The following is an 18,514-nucleotide window of genomic DNA, read 5'->3' as shown; positions in this document are numbered from 1 at the left end:
AATGTACCGACAAGTGAACGATGAATCGAATTCAATTCGAAATCGTGATGTAATAGAACACGATATGCAAATCGCAAAGGCTGCGATAAAACAACAACATTTTTTGCCGAGGTTTTTACCGTTACTGACTGGAGATCAGTAAGATTTACATTTATTTTTCTTTTACAATTCAATAGTTAGATAAAGATGTCATAATATCAATTCATCTCAACACATCGGCCTGTCCTAAAGGAAAGAGCAGTTTACATGTTGACTGCTTCCAATGTTGTGTTGGTCATACTAAAGAATGATTTATTGTTCTTTTAGTGAATAAAACAGAACATAAGGAACTTAATCAATTTAAAAAAATCGCATATTAAATCACGTCGCAATATTGGTCAAAATAATCGCAATCAGATTATTTCCCCAAATCGTTCAGCCCTACCGACAGGCCAATGATTTTTTAATGATAGGGCTTGTACATTGTGATGTCACATATTAAATTATAAATTATTTTTAACTCGATAATGGTTGTTTTGGTCATTGTTTAATAATTCATTGTGAATTAATGCATTCTGATTGACTTCTTCAAGGATGCCTATAGGTAGATTGAGGCCATTGGGCTGAACCCAGAACCTTTAATCTGGGAGTCAAACACACTTACCACAGGACTATTCCTGTCCATCAAAGCCTTGATCTCCAGGCACTAACATTTTTAAAGTTGCTCTCATATTGATTGAATGCTTAAAAATGTCCTCAGCCTGACCCGTGAATCCCTCTGGATTGCAGTGTCAGTCGCATGATTAACTCTCAATGTCCAACGACAACCACATCCAAACAGCAGGGTCATGCATAGTCTCTAAGGGGCTCACCTTCGAAGTAGGGAGCAGAGGGGTCCGTGGGAGAGCTGGGCATCAAACCAACTCTCTCCGGACTAGCCTGGGGAGAGAAACACGCCACATTATTAAACTTTTATACAGACAACTTCCTCTTGGCCCAAATAACACATTCCTCCCAGTGCATTACAGATTTGTTATGTAGATAGAAGCTCAGTGCTCAGATGCTTTCCGTTTGCTGATGTCATTCCTAGAGTGTCCCTGTTTATATTTTGAAGATGACCACTTGGAGAGTGAGGAAGCCTGTTTTTTATATATTTTTTCCTCCCCTTAATAGATGCCCTTACCAAACCATTTATCGGTAAATGTCAAAACGGCACTCGAAAAGATAAAAGGTGTCACAACCTCCCAGTACAGAAGCACACTTGTCTAAAATGAGTTTCGTTCCAACGAAGAGAAAGCAGTGAAGGGAAGACAAACACTGCTACCCTGAACCCAGATGGAGCATTGCCCTGCGCTGACTGCTCTAGCCGGAAGTGAGAGAAACAAATGACGTAACCGCGGGCCCTGCCCACGGTCACCACAGCGTCGTGGCGCCGTACCCCTGAAACGAGGAGCTTGGCATACTAATGTGCTTCATCAGCATTGTGACAGCAAAACGGCAACCGGCCGGGGGCGAACTCTCTGCGCCCTTCACAAACGGCATCATGGGGACATCAAAGCCCAAAGAACAAAGCTCCGCACCGTGGGTGATCGGGCCTTTTCCTGCCGCTGCTGTTGGGAAAAATAACCTGCTGAGTACATCACATGTACATTATAAATATAGCTAACTCCTACCCCAGCCTGATGAGCACATCACATGGCAGTCACATTACAATATAGTCAACTTTTAACACATAACACAAACATGATAATATAGTCAGGTCAAGGCCAGAGCCAAGGCCCCATTTCCCAAGCAGGCAAATGGTAGACACTCAGACAATGCAACAGTCATCCTCAAGAACGGGAGAGCCACATTAATTCATCACACAAGAGATACTTCGAGCACACAAGAGATACTTCGAGCACACAAGAGATACTTCGAGAACAAAGGAGACACTGAGGAGCTCTTCCCCGTTAGTAGGAACACAAGAAGATACACTTGCATACACCAGGGCCTGGGAGCCAAGGTCAAGCAAAAACACACAGAACCACACACACCTCAAACGCACACACCTCATCGAGAGGAGGATACAGCATAAAACTGTATCACACAGAGACTCTTCATCTTCTTCTGAAGCAGACCTTCCACGGAGGCGAAGCTCCGGACGAACCATCAGCACTGATTAGGGACTTAGACATATTCGATTTCTCACGCTTTATGACTCTGTATAACCGTTGCCACTTTACTTAATAAATCCAAGGTCCTCGTGCCGACAGACTTTATTACCTCTCCGTCTCATTTCATCTGGTCCAGTAACTAGACAGACCGTTTTTCCCAACACTGCCCCTAGACTGTGGAACGCCCTCGCTGACCACCTCAGGGCCACACTGACTATAGCTGTTCTTAAACTAAACTTAAAAAACATATCTTTAAAAAAAAAAAAGCATGTATCTAAATTGTCTTTTATAGGTTCTCCTTTTAACCGACATTAATAATTCTTAATAATTACTCTCAGTAGCACTTAGAGATTCCTGAAATATAAAGTGCAACACAAATCCAATTTATTATAATTATCATCATCATCATTATTATTATTATTATTGTTATTATTATTATCATCATCATCATCATCATCATTAATTATTATTATTATTATTGTTATTATTATTATTATCTAAAGCCACGGCCTAACCCCCCCCCTGCGGACGCCCACCTGCTGGGACGTCCCGGAGACGGACGAGCTCTTGCGCTTGGCCGAGTCTTCCTGGCACACGGCGAGGAAGGAGCTGGGCAGGATGGAGCGGAAGTCGCTGAAGGAGCGGCGGCGGGCGGCGTCCCCGTCGTCGGCCGACGCCGGCAGGGCCACCACGGGCCGCGGGAACAGCTTGGACAGCAGGGCCTCCTCCGTGTTGCTATAGCGACCGAAGGCCCGGGCCACGCCCAGCAGGCACGGCACCGTGTACCTGCACAGGTACTCTGGGGAGGGAGGGAGGGAGGGAGGGAGGAAGGGAGGGAGGGAGGGAGGGAGGAAGGGAGGGAGGAAGGGAGGGAGGGAGGAAGGGAGGGAGGAAGGGAGGGAGGAAGGGAGGAGTGTTGGGAGGGTTAATAGGAGCCGGGAGGGGTTTTGGGAATGGTGAGGAACGTATCGATCCAGATTTTTCCCATTTGAGAAACTCAGGCCTTCTTTATCATAAAGTAAGAAGGATTCCAAAGTGGAAAACGTGTGAGAGGTAGGCAGGGTTCCCGCTCTTTCGTAATGATACATGTCAAGCACTTTTTAAAGACAAATGCAGGGTTTTTCCAGGCCCAAAATAAGGCTTGGTGAAGAGGTAAAGGAAAGGGAAATGTGCACGCTACTGTGAGAGACTCAGGCTCCACACGGGTGTAAACCATCTTTTCCCCTCCGTTTTCCTTTGATGCGTTTCAGAAACATCTCCGTAAAGACGGACTCATTGCGAAAACGCATCGCGCTGTAGAAACGCTGTACTACATATTCAAGGCGCTGGTTCTCCACAGAAAATAGTGGAGCGCATCAAGCCTGCGCGCTGTATACAAACATTCAGTCGAGGAGGAGATGGCAGTTGTTAAACCTTTTAGATTGAGCAGAAATACTTTTTAATGTACAGTTAGTAATTTAATTTACCAAGGGGCTGTATTTAAAGCAACAAAAATAATATAAATATAAAAAAGAATAATAATAATTCAACGCGACTCTGACGTCGCCCAGCAGGTGGGGGGGCGATGACGTCATCGTATGTGTTTCAGGCGTCCACATGAATCCTAACATGAGAACAGATTGGTCTGTTCTCATGTTGAACATGAGAACAAGTGTCGGATTCGTCGGCTGAAACACACAAGACTTATGTGTTTTGACCCAAAAATCGGTTATTTGTGGACAGGGCCTTAGCTTCCGCTCAGTTACTGTGATGGAACACGTATGTACACGTATACACGCAGGAAGAAATGATTTATTATTATCATAAACTCCTCCCTGCTCCGGCTGGTGGTTCAGAAGAGGTCGTGAGCAATAAAGATTACAGATTAAAACAAAATGTTTCGGCCACAGCATCTGAAATACATTACATCACTTAGTATTGCAACAGTGAGCACCCACATTCATTCATTATTCTCTTGATTGCTGGTTGACACCCATCCCAAACCAGAGGGGGGGGGGGCTAAACAATGCGGGTTACCTAGGCGACCAGCCACATATTTGACCTAAGAACGCCTACGAGAGAGAGCTCAGCCATGACACAGAGCAGCGATCAGCACATCGCTGTATGCTTCTAACCTATTCCAAGAGATATACTGTAGAGAGGAAGAGAGTGTATCAAGCATGGCCCAGCACTCCATATGTATAAGATTGTATCATAGGTGTTTTGGAGATGACGAATCACAAGAAGCTCAGGCTCAGAGATTACGCTAGGCTAATTCCAAGCACTATTAAGGACCTCTTTATTGGTCCAAGCCCTTTCAAGGTCTTGATTATTGTTATTTTCATCTAAGCATTTTCCACTACTTTCCAGTCCCATGGCATCCCTGGATAGGGGAGAGAGGAAGGAGCTAGGAGGGAGACAAAGCCAGAGAAGAGAAAAGGAGCAAGAAGTGCAAAAAGAGAGAGGACTGGGGGAGGAAAAGCGGGAAATAAAAGAAAGGAGAGAGAAAGAGGGGGATAGATAGAAATCTAGAAAGAGAGACAAAGGAACCATGCACTGTTTGCACCTTTGTCATGGTGCTCTGGGTCTCTGCAGGTATCCTGCAGCACCTGCATTATGTCCATCACCGTCTCCAGGATCTGACATAAAGGAACACAGAAACCAGCTCAATAACACACACACACACACATACACATACACATACACATACACATACACATACACATACACATACACATACACATACACACTCACACAGACAGACACAGACAGACAGACAGACAGACAGACAGACAGACAGACAGACAGACAGACAGACAGACAGACAGACAGACAGACAGACAGACAGACAGACAGACAGACAGACAGACAGACAGACAGACAGACAGACAGACAGACAGACACACACACACACACTCACACAGACAGTCACAGACAGACACACACACACACGCACACACACACACACACACACACACACACCTGTCCTCGTAGTGTTTCATCCCGCTGGGCGACGTCTGACAGGAGCGTCACTAGGAAGAAGCTGAAGTTCTCCGCTACAGGGAGTGTATCTGTTTCAAAACATACACAGAAATACAGATTATTACGCTATCATGACTCTGTAGTGCATAGAAATGACTATTGAGCCATTCATCCAAAATAACTTGCAGCTCATTCAATGGCATTAAGGAGCAGGCGGGTTTAGGCTATCTTGCTCACTATGCCTACAGGTGGGTTGTAGACATTGGGGATCAAACTGAGAACCTTGCGGTCGGGAGACAAACACCCAAGCTCCAAAACTATGAAAGTAGAAAGAGTCTACATCTTTACCCCTTCCTTTGCGCTCGGAGCTCTCCTCGATCCATTGAACCCTAGTGAGTCCCTTGAGCAGGCCAAGGAGGTAGGGGACGATGGCGTCTTTGTGCTGAAACACCACAAGTATACGTCACACCAACATGTGATCCACCGCATAGAGTCACACTTCAAATCACTATCAGAAGAGCCGTTCATCAACGCCATAAAGAGTGAGGCTGAGAACCATAAAAGCATACAATTTCTGATTTGAATACAAACTAATTCAAGTGCTGTGATAAAAATGAAGCGACGGAAGATAAATAATAAAAACAATAAGAGCTAAATAAGAGAGTAAATTAAAGCTCGGAAAGACGTTGTTTAGATTTACATTTATCTATTAGTGCATCACTGTGTCATCTCAAGATGTTAACATGTGCATCTTAACATGTGTAAAGTGTTATGAACCCCCGGTACCTGCAGGTTGGACTCCACCAGGAAGATGCCCAAAGCGATGACAGCATCTCTCCTACGCTCATCCAGCTGGAAAACTCCACGGAAGTCCACCGGACACATGCAGTGTAGCTTCTGGACCTGGAGCAGAGCAACCATCACAACCAGTTCAAGGTCACAGTGGGCGGCAGCTCAGCTAGGCTAACAGTGGAGTAGACCACAGCAGACCCAGGGCAATCGCTGGGCAGGTGTTAACGAGGCATTTTAAGTGATGAGTGCGGTTCAGGAAAAGAAACGCAGGCGTAACTTGTGTCCGACATATCAAATGTCATCAGTGTCTGGTTGCATCCCTCACCCTTACAGAATTCGGCGTTTGTCACTTTATGTTTCTGATAGACAGTACATTGCATTCCTCCTCAGGCTTTTCTTTCAGTATCTTGTTTTTAGGTTGGCCAAACAAAGCAAAGAAGTTGAAGTGTAGAACCCAAGGCTAGCATGTTCATTAAATTAAGTGCACTGCATAAACCATACTTTTTTTTTTATCTGCAATGGCGCAATTAGGCTAAGAGCTGGAAGACTCTTCTACCCACCCTGTTGAAATGGTCCAATTCTGCGGGGGCCTTTGTCCTCCTATGCATTCTCATACTCCCCCTTACCAGATTGTAACTTTGAATTTTTAAATCACATTGAATGACCCCCCAAAAGCATCACAAGTATTTTACCGTACAAACTTCACGATAACAATGAGCAGACGTGTCAAACTAGAATTACTGTGTTTTTCTACAGTCTATTACATTGATCTTTGTTATGTATGTTTACTTTTGCTCTGTGCTGCTTCCATGTTTTGGTTGTGTTGCTTTCCTGTACTGACTTTAGTTCAAAGTCGCTAATGGCCTTTTTGGTCAATGGCCTTCCCTTTCAACAAGACGTCAACATAAGACGGAATCACATCCACCACATACTGCATGTGAATATTTGACACCTATGTGTGACCCAAACTCTGCATACACTGATCCATAATACTTCTTCCCAGCACACCAAGCCAACAAGGGCTGATAGTGATATGGAAAAACGCCCATCACAGCCCAACCAGACAGTGAGGCAGTAACTGCATAATGTTGTTTTCAGAATCCATTTATAGAAATGATGGAACCTAGAAGTGTTGTTGTTCTGCGTTGCTATGGAAGGTTCCCCTTCTCAGCTGGACACAGCGGCACACTCGCCGTCAAATGGGGCAGCGATAACAATGCAGATAATTGAAGTTATTTTGGTACAGTTGGGTGTCATTAGGCTAACCATATAATGACAGAGAAGTGATGAGTTGAGCTCTCGTGGGTGCCAGCTCCTGAGACGTGCCCAGTTCTACTATAGAGCTTTTAGCTGATGGAAAGGCTGCCGTCAAATTAGTTTTATGTGCAACTAAACTGGGAAAATAAAATTATATCCAGACACTTTGGCGATTAAGATTGATTATACAATGACCAGTAACAGTGACCGTGCCTGTGTAAAGTATGACAAAAAATATCTGTCCGTCCTGCCTACCTAGCTGATTAAATACTTTGTTTTGACCATGAGTGCTTTGTTTGTTTATTGTCTTCTATCATTTATGCTTACCAGCCACGATAAATACAGAAGTGGGAATATTGTGCCATAGCAGAATTTACAATAAACACTGAGGTTGTCATTTAGGAGAGAGGTCACGTGACGTGACTCATATCCCAAAGCAACGGATCAGCCAATATCATGGGGGATATTTCCTCTATCCGGCGGATTTCTACACTATATTAGACTAAACATCATACGTTCATAGATTATATTTCATGTAAAAAACACTTTTCCGTTCTGTAAAAATAAGGTGATACGTTGCTAGTTGTTGAGTTGTTTTATGTCAGTTCAATGAAAAGTCCCGTTATAATTTGAATAGCAATTACCCTTATTCCATTACGATATATTCAGTCAGCACTCATTCATTTTAAGGGTCATTTAAAGTCCATGGGGCATGGAAACATTTTGACAACAAAAATACTCAAGTGTCTGCGGAATAGGTGGCTTTAACTAGTATATTGCATGGTTTAACAAAGGCTAAAGCCCATTCCCAGTTCGTACAAAACGTGATCAAATGAAGAATGTAAAATGTCACAGAATATGTCATCTCAAGCGTCAACATGTCAATAGCGACCCCCTGCAGACTGTGTCAGGTAGCTTAAGCGGGTTAACATCGGGCCTCCTTGAAGAACTTCACCGTTAGGTTACCTTTTCTATCGGTGCATGTCGGTGGGCTGCCAGGGACCGGGCCAGAGACAGCACCGTGTTGAAGTAAAATCCCCTCGTCCCGGATCCATTCGAAGACATTTTTTAAAATACTTGCTACGATAGCTAAACCAACATAAGCATTTTTATTCCCTTGCCCTCAAGAGGACAAGCAGACTACGGCAAGCGGACGGGTTCAGACAGAGCACAGCACAGCGGGAGCGATACAGTATTCCAACTGTCTGCTCTGTGGTTTATTACATAATCATTATTTCGAAGGAATGATATTGTAAAAGCGAGTTTATGATAAATAAACAGAATGTTTATTTATAATAAATATTAAATTGGTGTTGCACCGTGTACAATTTATTATTTAAAGGTCAAATGGGAGGTCTCATCTTCATTGAACGGTGTAACTTCAGAGATTTAAACAGGTCGATGAACAAAAATATATATAAAGGCTCGGAAAGTCCAAGGTTGCATCAGTACCAGTTGTTTATTTGTGTATTTACATGTGAAAAGTTTTTTTTTTACGTTAAATGTTAATCTCTACACTGTTTTTTTCAATAAAGAACATTAGGGTTGCGACAAAAACTGATTTTGAAAATTACTCCAAACACACCGGTCTGCATTATTTTCAAGAAATAAGTTATCATTCCATCAATATATAATATATTGCTTACCTGTTAAATGTCAATAAAAGCAAAGTAATGTTATTTTTGAATCCCCACAAATAAAATTCAAATAGTACATACAAATACATAAGATAATTATCCTTGGACGATTAAAATACTTCTTAAACATATATAAAATATATTTTGAGTTCATTTCCCTAATCATAAAGGAGACCGGTATTCTGACAGGTATTTTAATCATCCTCTTATGCTGTAGATGGTCTGGAAATGCAGACACATTCATGTCACAACATTGCATTCATGTCATAAATACAAATGTTCACAAGAAAATCTGTTCAAATCAGGTCGAATCCGATTTGACAAACCAAAACAAACATAACTTAACGGATACAATGAAGGTGCTGGATAGCATCTACATCTGCACTGCATGTAACATTATTTCATTAATTAGAAAAATCTGATAATTTCCAACAACTAATTTATTAATAATTACACATTTTCATTATTACCCCTTCATGTCTTACACAGGCACTTGTTCAAAGCATGACTCTAAACATTCAACAATCAACAGTTATTCCCCTTCCCTACTATATTACAGTGAAATTGTATACTTCTCTAAATGGTACCAAGGCAATAAAAAAACATACATTTCATGACAGGGTACAATCAGTGATAATTACATGTGTTAACAATGACTATTGTCATGAAGGTGACAGCAATTAGTTAAGGCAAGGCATGTAGATGTTCATTTTCATTCATCAATCAAATAGGATAAAATTATATCTATCTCCATACGTTTTCACCTCTGTAAAAAACATATGACTTGACGCACCAGTGTTGCAACTATTAAAAGAAAAGTAAGTCTCAAATACTTTTGACAAAAACAGGAACCAAAAAAACATTTGTATCTAAATCTCTTAAAAATTATGGGCTTTTGGTGACATTCTAATTTTCAAACAATATTTAGTTGTGTTATTTTTTAAGTACATGAGAGAACATAACTAGAAATAAACTTTCTAAAGCCCCATTAGAACTGTGTTTCCAACCCCCCAGATCAAGCATTTAGCTAAATAACTGCTTCGCACTTTTCCCTGAGCTCTTAAAAAAACTCCTTTTGGAATTTGAGATGTATGTAATATTCAGAAATCCTTATTATTAATATTATTAGAGCTGTTTTGTCTTTAATATCTATGACAAAGACATCATTCATCAATGCATGGATCTCACAGAGGTAGATAGTAAAACCCAAAGGGGAGTATCGTCTCCAAGGCCTGGTTGAGGTGCTATATAAGGCCTAATCTCGTCTCTCCTTCCCTTCATGCCGGGTCTATCTCTTGGGAAGTTAGTTGGGAGGGTTCAGTCCGTGATCCAGACCTTGTTTAGAGCCTTCACGACTTCCTCATAGATGATGAAGACAATGGCAACGTCCATGCACACGCGGCCCAGGCGAGGAACGGTACCTTTGTAGAACCTGTGGGGAACCAGTGGCAGGAAAGTGTCACTACCTTCGAGTTTTGGCATAATGTATGTGTCTTATGTACAATAAATGTTTATTGTAATACCTCAACTGTCTAGATGTTTACGTGTACTTTTTTGGTTTATATTCTACCCTTAGTGTGCATAATAATTTTTTTGTATATTTGGCATATTCCTATTTTCGTTTTTTTTCCCATATCTTTAATTCCAATTCCTATTGGAATTCCAATTCCTATAGCTTATCTTACCGACCTGAAATGAAATATGATTATTTGTATCTGTCTCTGTACTACCAGAGAAAACTACAACTGTAATTGTGTAGTCCTTTAAAAACCCTTAATATCTACACAATGCACCTTACTGTAACCATCTAGTAAGAAAACTGAGAACACTTACGCCTTGGGTCCTTCATGCTTCATGATTTTGACGGCACAGTCCATCGTGCTCTTGTACTTGTGAGCTTCCAGGCCCTGCAACATCAAGAAATACTAAGCAACAGCCTACCATGTTCTCTATGTTCACGTACAGTGTATGTAATATACAGTATATGTAATATCAGACAGATAGATCCTTCATTCATCCTGAAGGAGAAATAAGTGTGTGTGTGTGTGTGTGTGTGTGTGTGTGTGTGTGTGTGTGTGTGTGTGTGTGTGTGTGTGTGTGTGTGTGTGTGTGTGGTGTGTGTGTGTGTGTGTGTGTGTGTGTGTGGGTCAGATGACAGCCAGTGAATTAACCCACGCTCCTACCTGCATCCTGGTCTTAATGACGTCCAGCGGAGTGTTTCCGAACACACTGACAGCGCCAGCGAAGGCTCCAAATGTTCCAGTTATGAGAGGGTTGATGGCCTTGTTGGGGTCGTCCCCTTTTTAAATCAAAATAAACAAACTCGTCTTTAATGCGCCGGCTGGCAAACATTAAAAAACACAAGCACGCATACAAACAAAAAGACAAATACACAATAAAGGAGAAGATAAGTTAACACTTTATTTATCCCAAAAAAACATTGGTGTTTACAGCTTTCAAAGAACAGGTGAAAAACTAAAGACAAACTATACATACAAAGACGAACAATGCCCACACACACACACACTGTATCTACCTTTGTACCAGTTCCTCATGGAGGTCATCACATAGAAGCGGATGGCCTGGTTGGAGCCCTGCTTTAACACTGTTGCTGTCAGCCCCTGGTATGTCCCCTTCAGCCCTGGGGAGGGTGGGAGAGAGGAGAGAGAGGAGAGAGGAGAGAGGAGAGAGGAGAGAGGAGAGAGGAGGAGAGAGGAGGAGAGAGAGAGAAAGAGAGAGAGAGAGAGAGCGAAAGTTGTGTTTATAATACAGTTAATAAAGTTAGTACATAATATAATACATAATACGTATAAGTTACTGTTCAAATAACCTCTGCTTAAATGCTTTTTTAACAATTTCAACTTAACTTAACTTCGAAGTTGCTGTGGGTCAGGTGGATGAAACCATTGAAATATGCATGCCTATTGCCAACAAACGATTTGAACACCATTTGAATGAACGGACAACTTTGAGGAGTTTTATTCTTACCATCAACTCTGATGATCTCCCGGACCCCGTGGAAGAAGCCCCTGTACTTTGGGTTGGCGGACGACTGGTCATGGATGAATTTTACCTGATGACAGACCACAATGGTATCATTAAATTCTTCAGACACTGCATTCGTTTTATTATAACTGATATAAAACGATATGGACCCTGAAATATCATACAGAAACCAAATCTGCTACTCAGAGTGCCTCAGATGGGATTATAAACACCATCATCACAATCTATATAGGCTAATTGGATTACATATTTCAAGTGATAGGTCTCACTACAACTGAAATTGTACATCTTAAAGTGTCTGAGTGATTATTTTGTTTAGTCTTCGACCACAAACCGATAGTTCACAGCGGTAGCAAATAACGATCATTCAATAATACAATATAATAAATAACAAAAACCTATTAGCTGTGTATTCATCCTGCCCTTTCAACCCTTTACGCTAAGCAAACACCCATCTAGGATCATAAACCAAGCCGTTCATTAATTCTCCTCAAGAGGAGCTTCCGGGATCACGACGGAAAAAATCAGTAATCTCTAAACTATAATACGCCTCATTGTTTTCAAGATGGAGGAACAGTAGGTTATTTCTGGTGAGATGAGAAAGGAGCACCCACCTTCACAGTCTCCATGGGACACACGACCACCACCGCCTCGGCCACCCCGGCCCCAAGCCCACACAGCAGGCCCCGCATGCTGTCCAGCTTCCCGTTCTCATCACGCATCTTATTGCTCAGGAGCTCAAACACTCCGAACCTGGGGGGGGAACACGACCCAATGCACGTTCACATTTAGGACTTTTCCTTTAGCGTTTGATTTTTATCAAAAGTGACTTACAAGTGACTCAGTGAGGCTGGGAATTATCAAAGCGAACTATAAAAATAATGAACTACTACGGTTCGACAAATGAACACATGGACAGAGTGCAGAGTAGCTACAGGAATGAGAATCACTAGGTCAGTCGGTTTTTTATCCTATAATTCTTTTTATATATATAATTAGTACATAATAGTATAATTTCAGAAACACCAATATGGACTAGAAACTGCTGTTCAGGCAACAGAATTTCCACTTTGGGTATAAATAAGGTATTACCAACCTACTTGCTTACTATAGTTCATCTAAAAAGAGTGTATTCTATATTCAACATCACAAAAAAAGGTGATGCTAAGTTAGGATGCTAACTAAGTGTTAATGGGAGGTGTGGGGGTGCAGACATGTTTAGTGAAGTTGTTGTGGTCTTTTTTGATGTACCTGACGGCAGCTTTTGGGATGGAGCCATAGAGCAGCGAGCTCAGGCCTCGGTACAGACCCCTCACCCCATGGCCCTTGACCGTTTGCCCCACACAGTCGCCTGCAGAGGGAGACAGATTGGAGTCAAGAGAGAATATTTCAACAGCATAGATGAAGCAGAGTGGGATCGAAACCAAAATGTAATCTCTCAGATAAAATATCAAGGACTCAATTCAACATTGCAAACACATTTCTGCCTCACCATTGACAAAACCTTTGGATATGCCATAAGTTGAATTCCAAACTAAAAATTCCAAATTAATTCCAAAATAAAAAAAATAAAAAATCTCTAATTTATATGAACTCTATTTATGTTTTCTCAGTTTGGGCCCATCATTATTGATATTCCAAGTAAAGGCCGTCAAACCCCTGGTCACGCTATCTTGCGATGGCAGTGAAGCACGTCATGGTCCCTGACGCCGTAACCAATCAAAATAGATCTAGATCTAAGCAAATGGACACCATGCCAAAGTCCACAAGTGTTTCCTCATACAGATAACAAAGACGCACAGTTGGAACCACACTGAATACAGAATGGTTCTTTTCATGAGGAGAATGTCTGTACACTCACGCTTGGATTTACTAAATATTTCTCATATCTTCGTTTTCAATGTATTAGTTAAGAGGGAAATTCCCACTCTTTTTCACTACAATGAAAACCTTTGCCTTTGATTAACACCAGCTTTCCACTTCTAAACCTTTAACCACATACACATGCCGTATATTCTGGCTTACCATAAAATACTTTAAATCCTATCTAATACGCTACCAACTGGGGGCCCTTGAGTGTTTGATAGGCCCAAAAGTATCACATTTGGACACAAGGTCCTTCTTAAAAAATATATATTTATTGGTAACTCGGTAGGCTAAAACATGAAACCAGGTACTGATATGGCAAGCCGTGCAAACGGCACACAAGGAAATGGTTGTGAATTCTAGCTGCTATTTGGATACTGTGAGAAGGCATTTGTGAATGTCTCATTCGGTTACTAACCAGTTCACCCACAGAGAAAGAAGCTTGACCATGATGAAACACAGTTGGAATCATTATCATCGGGCTACAACAACAACAGCCTCAAAAATAAGCTGCAGTGTAGAAGGCTGAAAAATGTAAAGTCATATCCGAGGATATAGGTCAAATAGTAGTTTAGAGTCCTCAAACATTTCTCATCCACTAGTGGGCCGGACCAAATATAGATGGACTAATCCATCTATTAGACCATCAGGACTCTTCCACATGTGATTTCATTATTTAATTTTTTTTATGTAACACACTGCTTCATATAGGGGTCTGTTAACCTAATGGCGCACTCCCACCGGAGGGTGCGGGTCGGTTCAGTCTGTAAAGGTGCGGCGCGGGTTGCGTTTCCACCACCAAAATGGGCGTGATCCGGACTGAGCAGTATTGAGCCGTACTCGTCTCGCAGTACTCCTCTGTTGGGGCACCGAGACGCCTGAAAGGGTGCCGGCAAGTTTTGAGCTACACACGTCGTCCGTTATTTGGTCGACAGAATAGCCCATCCGTGCGACAGGGGGATAGTAACTAACAAACACATTACCTGCGAGGTATTTCTGGACAACGGCGAAAGCTTATCTATTGAAGAAAATGCTTATCTATTGAAGAAAAATTTGCCGTCCTTCTTCGACGTCCTATATTGTTGCTCTTTGTTCATTGTGGGCGTTCTTCTTTTTCTTTCGCTTTATTAGCAGGCTACACTTTGTGGGACTGGTATGAGGTCACGATGTTTACGTAGCTCGCGGCTATCGCCACATGGCCTAAACCCCGCCCTACCATAAGCGTACTGCCGGCGGTGGAAACAGCAGTCGTAACTTAGCTGGGCTATACTGCACCCTTACTACTGGGCTAAGGCGTGCTGGGTCCGAAGCTTACCCCCCCCGGTGGAAAAGGGGAATTAGAGTAACACACTGGTTAATATAGGGGCCCTTTAACCCTAGAGCAACAGACTGGTTAAAAAAGGGGTACTTTAACCCTAGAGTAACACACTGGTTCATTTAGGGGTCCTTTAACCCTAAAGAACCCCTCTGGTATGTGTAACCATAGTGACTTACCGATGCCTCTATACTTGGGCGGGTTGGCCTTCTCGTCCAGCTGGAGTTGTGTTTTCACATACTCTGTCGGGAAGGTTATGCAGATCTCGATGCCACCAGCGATACCGCCTGGAACAAAACACACAATCAGTCAATAAACCACATAAAACAACAGCAGGTGCCAGAAAAGTCCCTTCTGTGTTTCATGTTCTTTATTTTGTCATGCTCCTCACTCAGGCCTCAAAAGGAATGAGGGTTACTTTGCAAAACGGCACCAAACCCCTGTAGACAATGAGCCAAAACTATCTAGAATAATCTATCAAATAAATTCCTTTCTCACACCCTTGTAGTTTCCTTCTCTGGTAGAAACAAGCTCATATAAAAATGTAATTGGATTTTATCTGACTTTCTATGTGTACTATAGAAAACAACAATAAACAATATTTTGGATTCCTAAAAAGTAATACATCTGCGTATACATTCACGGTCAACAATAATATATTTATACATAGTAGTAAAGTGGACCACTGCCTTATACTTCCGAGCCAGTTTCCACCTTAAATAAACAGATTGCCACACATCTGCAGTTGAACAGCAAATACAACCGAGGCCTCTGATTGGCTGAGTTAATCACAGCATGACTGCCCACAAGATACTCCCCCCTTGGTCGAGTCCAACAAGGGAAATACTTATCTCGGCAAAAGAGGATGTAGGATTCAAATAGTGGAATTAACTCTCAATACTCAATATTCCCATAAATATATCTGATCCAAACATAAGGGGTGCATCTTATAAATATAAATCATATGATTATCTTATGGTATCATAACTATAGAGTTCACAACTTGCTGCCAGTTTCAAAGATTAGAAAATGATTCAAGTCACAAATTGATGCACCTTGTTTAACTTTGAAATCCTATGTACTACTTTACACTATTAAGTTGTCTTCTTTTTTATGTGGGGGGCAGAAACGTTGGTGGTATCTCTTGTCTTGATAAACCAGACATTGACCATTGGACACTACGCATTTTGAGCGTGACATTATTGCCTCAACCTTGTCCCTCATTCAGAACACCTGATGAGCCCCCCCCGATCCCAGATCAGACCTTGAACAAAGAGCCTGCATGCGCTCCACCACCCTGACATCATGCATGGTATTGCATCACCGAGGCCGTCCTGCACTACACCGGATCGTGCAACGTGTGCAGTGCGTGTGCCGTTAGTGGGTGTGCATTCCAATCTGCTTTCATTTATTCCCAGTTAGAGGAAGAAATGAATTTCCGGATCAAAACGCATCAAACTCCTTCAGCATAGAAACTAAAAACAGACACACAAGCGTAAGCTCTGAAATACAGAAATGTACCTTTTCTAACCGTACATTCCCCCCCCCCTCCACACACACACACACACACACACACACACACACACACACACACACACACACACACACACACACACACACACACACACACACACACACACACACACACACACACACACAGGATGACCAGTGTGGAAAGGCATAGGGGACATCAAGGCCAACATACCGGTAGACTAAACCAACAGGTTTTGACTTGGGTTGGGACTGTAGCTTTTAGACTCGAGATTGACTGAAAGCTTGTTTAGCAATTTATAACGACTCAGTGATACAAAAACAAATACATTTTCTACACGTATGAATATGACCATCACAATAGTCATATGAATGTAAATTATTCTGTAATGATTTTACATTTGACTAATCGGTCAAAGTCAATCGGTTAGTGAGTGTTTATTACGATGCATTGCATTCAATGTACTTTTTATATGTTCATTTGGCATTTTACAGATATAGAAAGGCTGCCATAAGCCTATAATACTTGCATTGGTTGAATAAGGTCATTGCTATGTGGACACCATCAAGACATAACACATTTAATCAGGCCAGGTTCTGCCCTTGACTCCTTTACACCATATTCTGTGCATACTCGTACCACATTGTAAAGTATATCAAGGTACACTACACACATATTACTAATAATAGGCCTACAGCACCTCGAATATAGGCAACAGTGAATCATTTCTCTTTATTGAATGAATTCACCTGTGTGCTAATTGTGGCATATTAACCATTGAACCTGGGAGCAGGAAGGTTAGTGTTTACTGCATGTAGTTGTGACAGACAGTTTTGTTGTAACTGTGCAGAAGGGACTGGGCGATTAGATCAATGTGCTTCGTCATTGTTACGAATGCAACTCGACAGATAAGAAGCTCCGGAGTCATATTCATAATGATAAATGATAAAAGTTGTCTAGGGAATGCTGCAAAAGCCTAGAAGACATGCAAAACAGGGGTATTGCTATTATGTTAAAAGTTGATGCACTCTGAAAGGCAAAAGGAAAACTTAGTATGAACTAAAATGCGAAGAGACATTTTAATTGTTTCAAGATACGAGAAAAATGACTTATGTGTGACAGGTCAGTTCTCCATATGTCCTGTCACTGCGATGCAACCTTTCTCGTTAGGACAAAAAGGCATTTCCTTTAGAAACGCCCCTTTTTTCAATATAGTTAAATCTACAATGGAAATGATAACCGATATCGACAGACGAAGTACGTTCAGTTCGTTTAACTCTTAACACCTAGTCTTACCAGTTTCAACAACCAATGTAGTACCCTTGTTTTCCAAACTGCAACGTGTCCACAAGTACTGTTGTGAGGCAAGTACGAGGGTGTAGCCTACTGTTCACACTATTAACGAATTCAGAAGCACTTACCTGCCAGGATTGCTTTGCCGGGGTGCGTGAGTTTGGCTTTCCCCGATGGAGCAGCAGCAGCCAGACACTGAGGTCTATGGAAGGGGTTCACAAACACTGGTCCTCCAGACATGGTTGCGTTAGCCTAGCCTCACTTATTTGATCTGATCGGATCGACTTGTGTGGCGCCAGGGCTCGGTCTGCAGTCATGCACGGTGGTGCATTGTGCAGAAAGTGCAGTGCGGTTAAATAATAAAGTACTACTTAATTTGGACCATTGGACTTAGGACTGTGCAAAAGTTGATCGTGCCTAGTGTGTACTTTTGACAGTAAAACTTCCCTCGCCCGCCCAGATGTTGTTGGCCACTAGTGTGGGTGGATGATGTATTCTGGGCGGGGCTTCAGAGTTTTTTCCTTCCTCCACGCGATATTTACCACGTAGATTTAAGGAGGAACGGAATGCAATATTAGAAATTGATGAATAGGCAATTCGGTTTTATAAGATATTTTGGAAAAACTAATATGTCACGTAATAACAATGGCCCAAATATATTATTATTATAAATTATGTAAATATTTTATACATTTGTTATTATATTTAAAAACATGTGAGTTTGTTATAAAGAGGGCCTCGAGGGGGGTTTGAATCCAAC

General features: G+C 41.8%; 2 protein-coding genes across 3 annotated transcripts in view; both read right to left on the bottom strand.

Annotated features, from left to right (window-relative positions):
- pi4kaa (phosphatidylinositol 4-kinase, catalytic, alpha a) overlaps positions 1–8,319 on the bottom strand; it is a 36,217-nt gene extending 27,898 nt beyond the window's left edge. For both annotated transcript variants that reach the window (XM_056577926.1, XM_056577927.1), the window contains exons 1-7: positions 8,112–8,319; positions 5,883–5,999; positions 5,445–5,538; positions 5,097–5,185; positions 4,681–4,753; positions 2,672–2,934; positions 852–918 (exon numbers count right to left, since the gene is read on the bottom strand). In XM_056577926.1, the coding sequence (XP_056433901.1) occupies positions 852–918; positions 2,672–2,934; positions 4,681–4,753; positions 5,097–5,185; positions 5,445–5,538; positions 5,883–5,999; positions 8,112–8,210 (802 nt within the window). In that variant the 5' untranslated portion in view covers positions 8,211–8,319. The remainder of the gene's footprint in view (positions 1–851; positions 919–2,671; positions 2,935–4,680; positions 4,754–5,096; positions 5,186–5,444; positions 5,539–5,882; positions 6,000–8,111) is intronic.
- Positions 8,320–8,566: 247 nt separating this feature from the next.
- On the bottom strand, positions 8,567–18,259 carry slc25a1b (slc25a1 solute carrier family 25 member 1b). The gene is made up of 9 exons (XM_056577929.1): positions 17,883–18,259; positions 15,149–15,256; positions 13,040–13,139; positions 12,403–12,541; positions 11,771–11,855; positions 11,319–11,423; positions 10,966–11,081; positions 10,616–10,689; positions 8,567–10,214 (listed from the first exon to the last, which is right to left on the bottom strand). Exons 1-9 carry the CDS (start codon positions 17,992–17,994, stop codon positions 10,100–10,102), a joined length of 954 nt encoding a protein of 317 aa, XP_056433904.1. The 5' UTR covers positions 17,995–18,259; the 3' UTR covers positions 8,567–10,099.
- Positions 18,260–18,514: the final 255 nt, after the last annotated feature.

This window comes from Gadus chalcogrammus, chromosome 19 (assembly GCF_026213295.1).
Source record: "Gadus chalcogrammus isolate NIFS_2021 chromosome 19, NIFS_Gcha_1.0, whole genome shotgun sequence".
NCBI classification, from domain to species: domain Eukaryota; kingdom Metazoa; phylum Chordata; class Actinopteri; order Gadiformes; family Gadidae; genus Gadus; species Gadus chalcogrammus.
The sequence above is the reverse complement of the archived record's forward strand: the minus strand, read 5'-3'. Positions and strand labels throughout refer to the sequence as shown.

What these genes read in the sequence shown, in the direction of transcription:
- slc25a1b (XM_056577929.1), bottom strand. Translation starts at nt 17,994, where the DNA reads ATGTCTGGAGGACCAGTGTTTGTGAACCCCTTCCATAGACCTCAGTGT. An exon ending in GCCCAAGTATAGAGGCATCG is followed by an intron (nt 13,140 to 15,148) that starts GTAAGTCACTAT and finishes CTCCCTCTGCAG; the next exon opens with GCGACTGTGTGGGGCAAACG. An exon ending in GTCCCATGGAGACTGTGAAG is followed by an intron (nt 11,856 to 12,402) that starts GTGGGTGCTCCT and finishes GTCTGTCATCAG; the next exon opens with GTAAAATTCATCCATGACCA.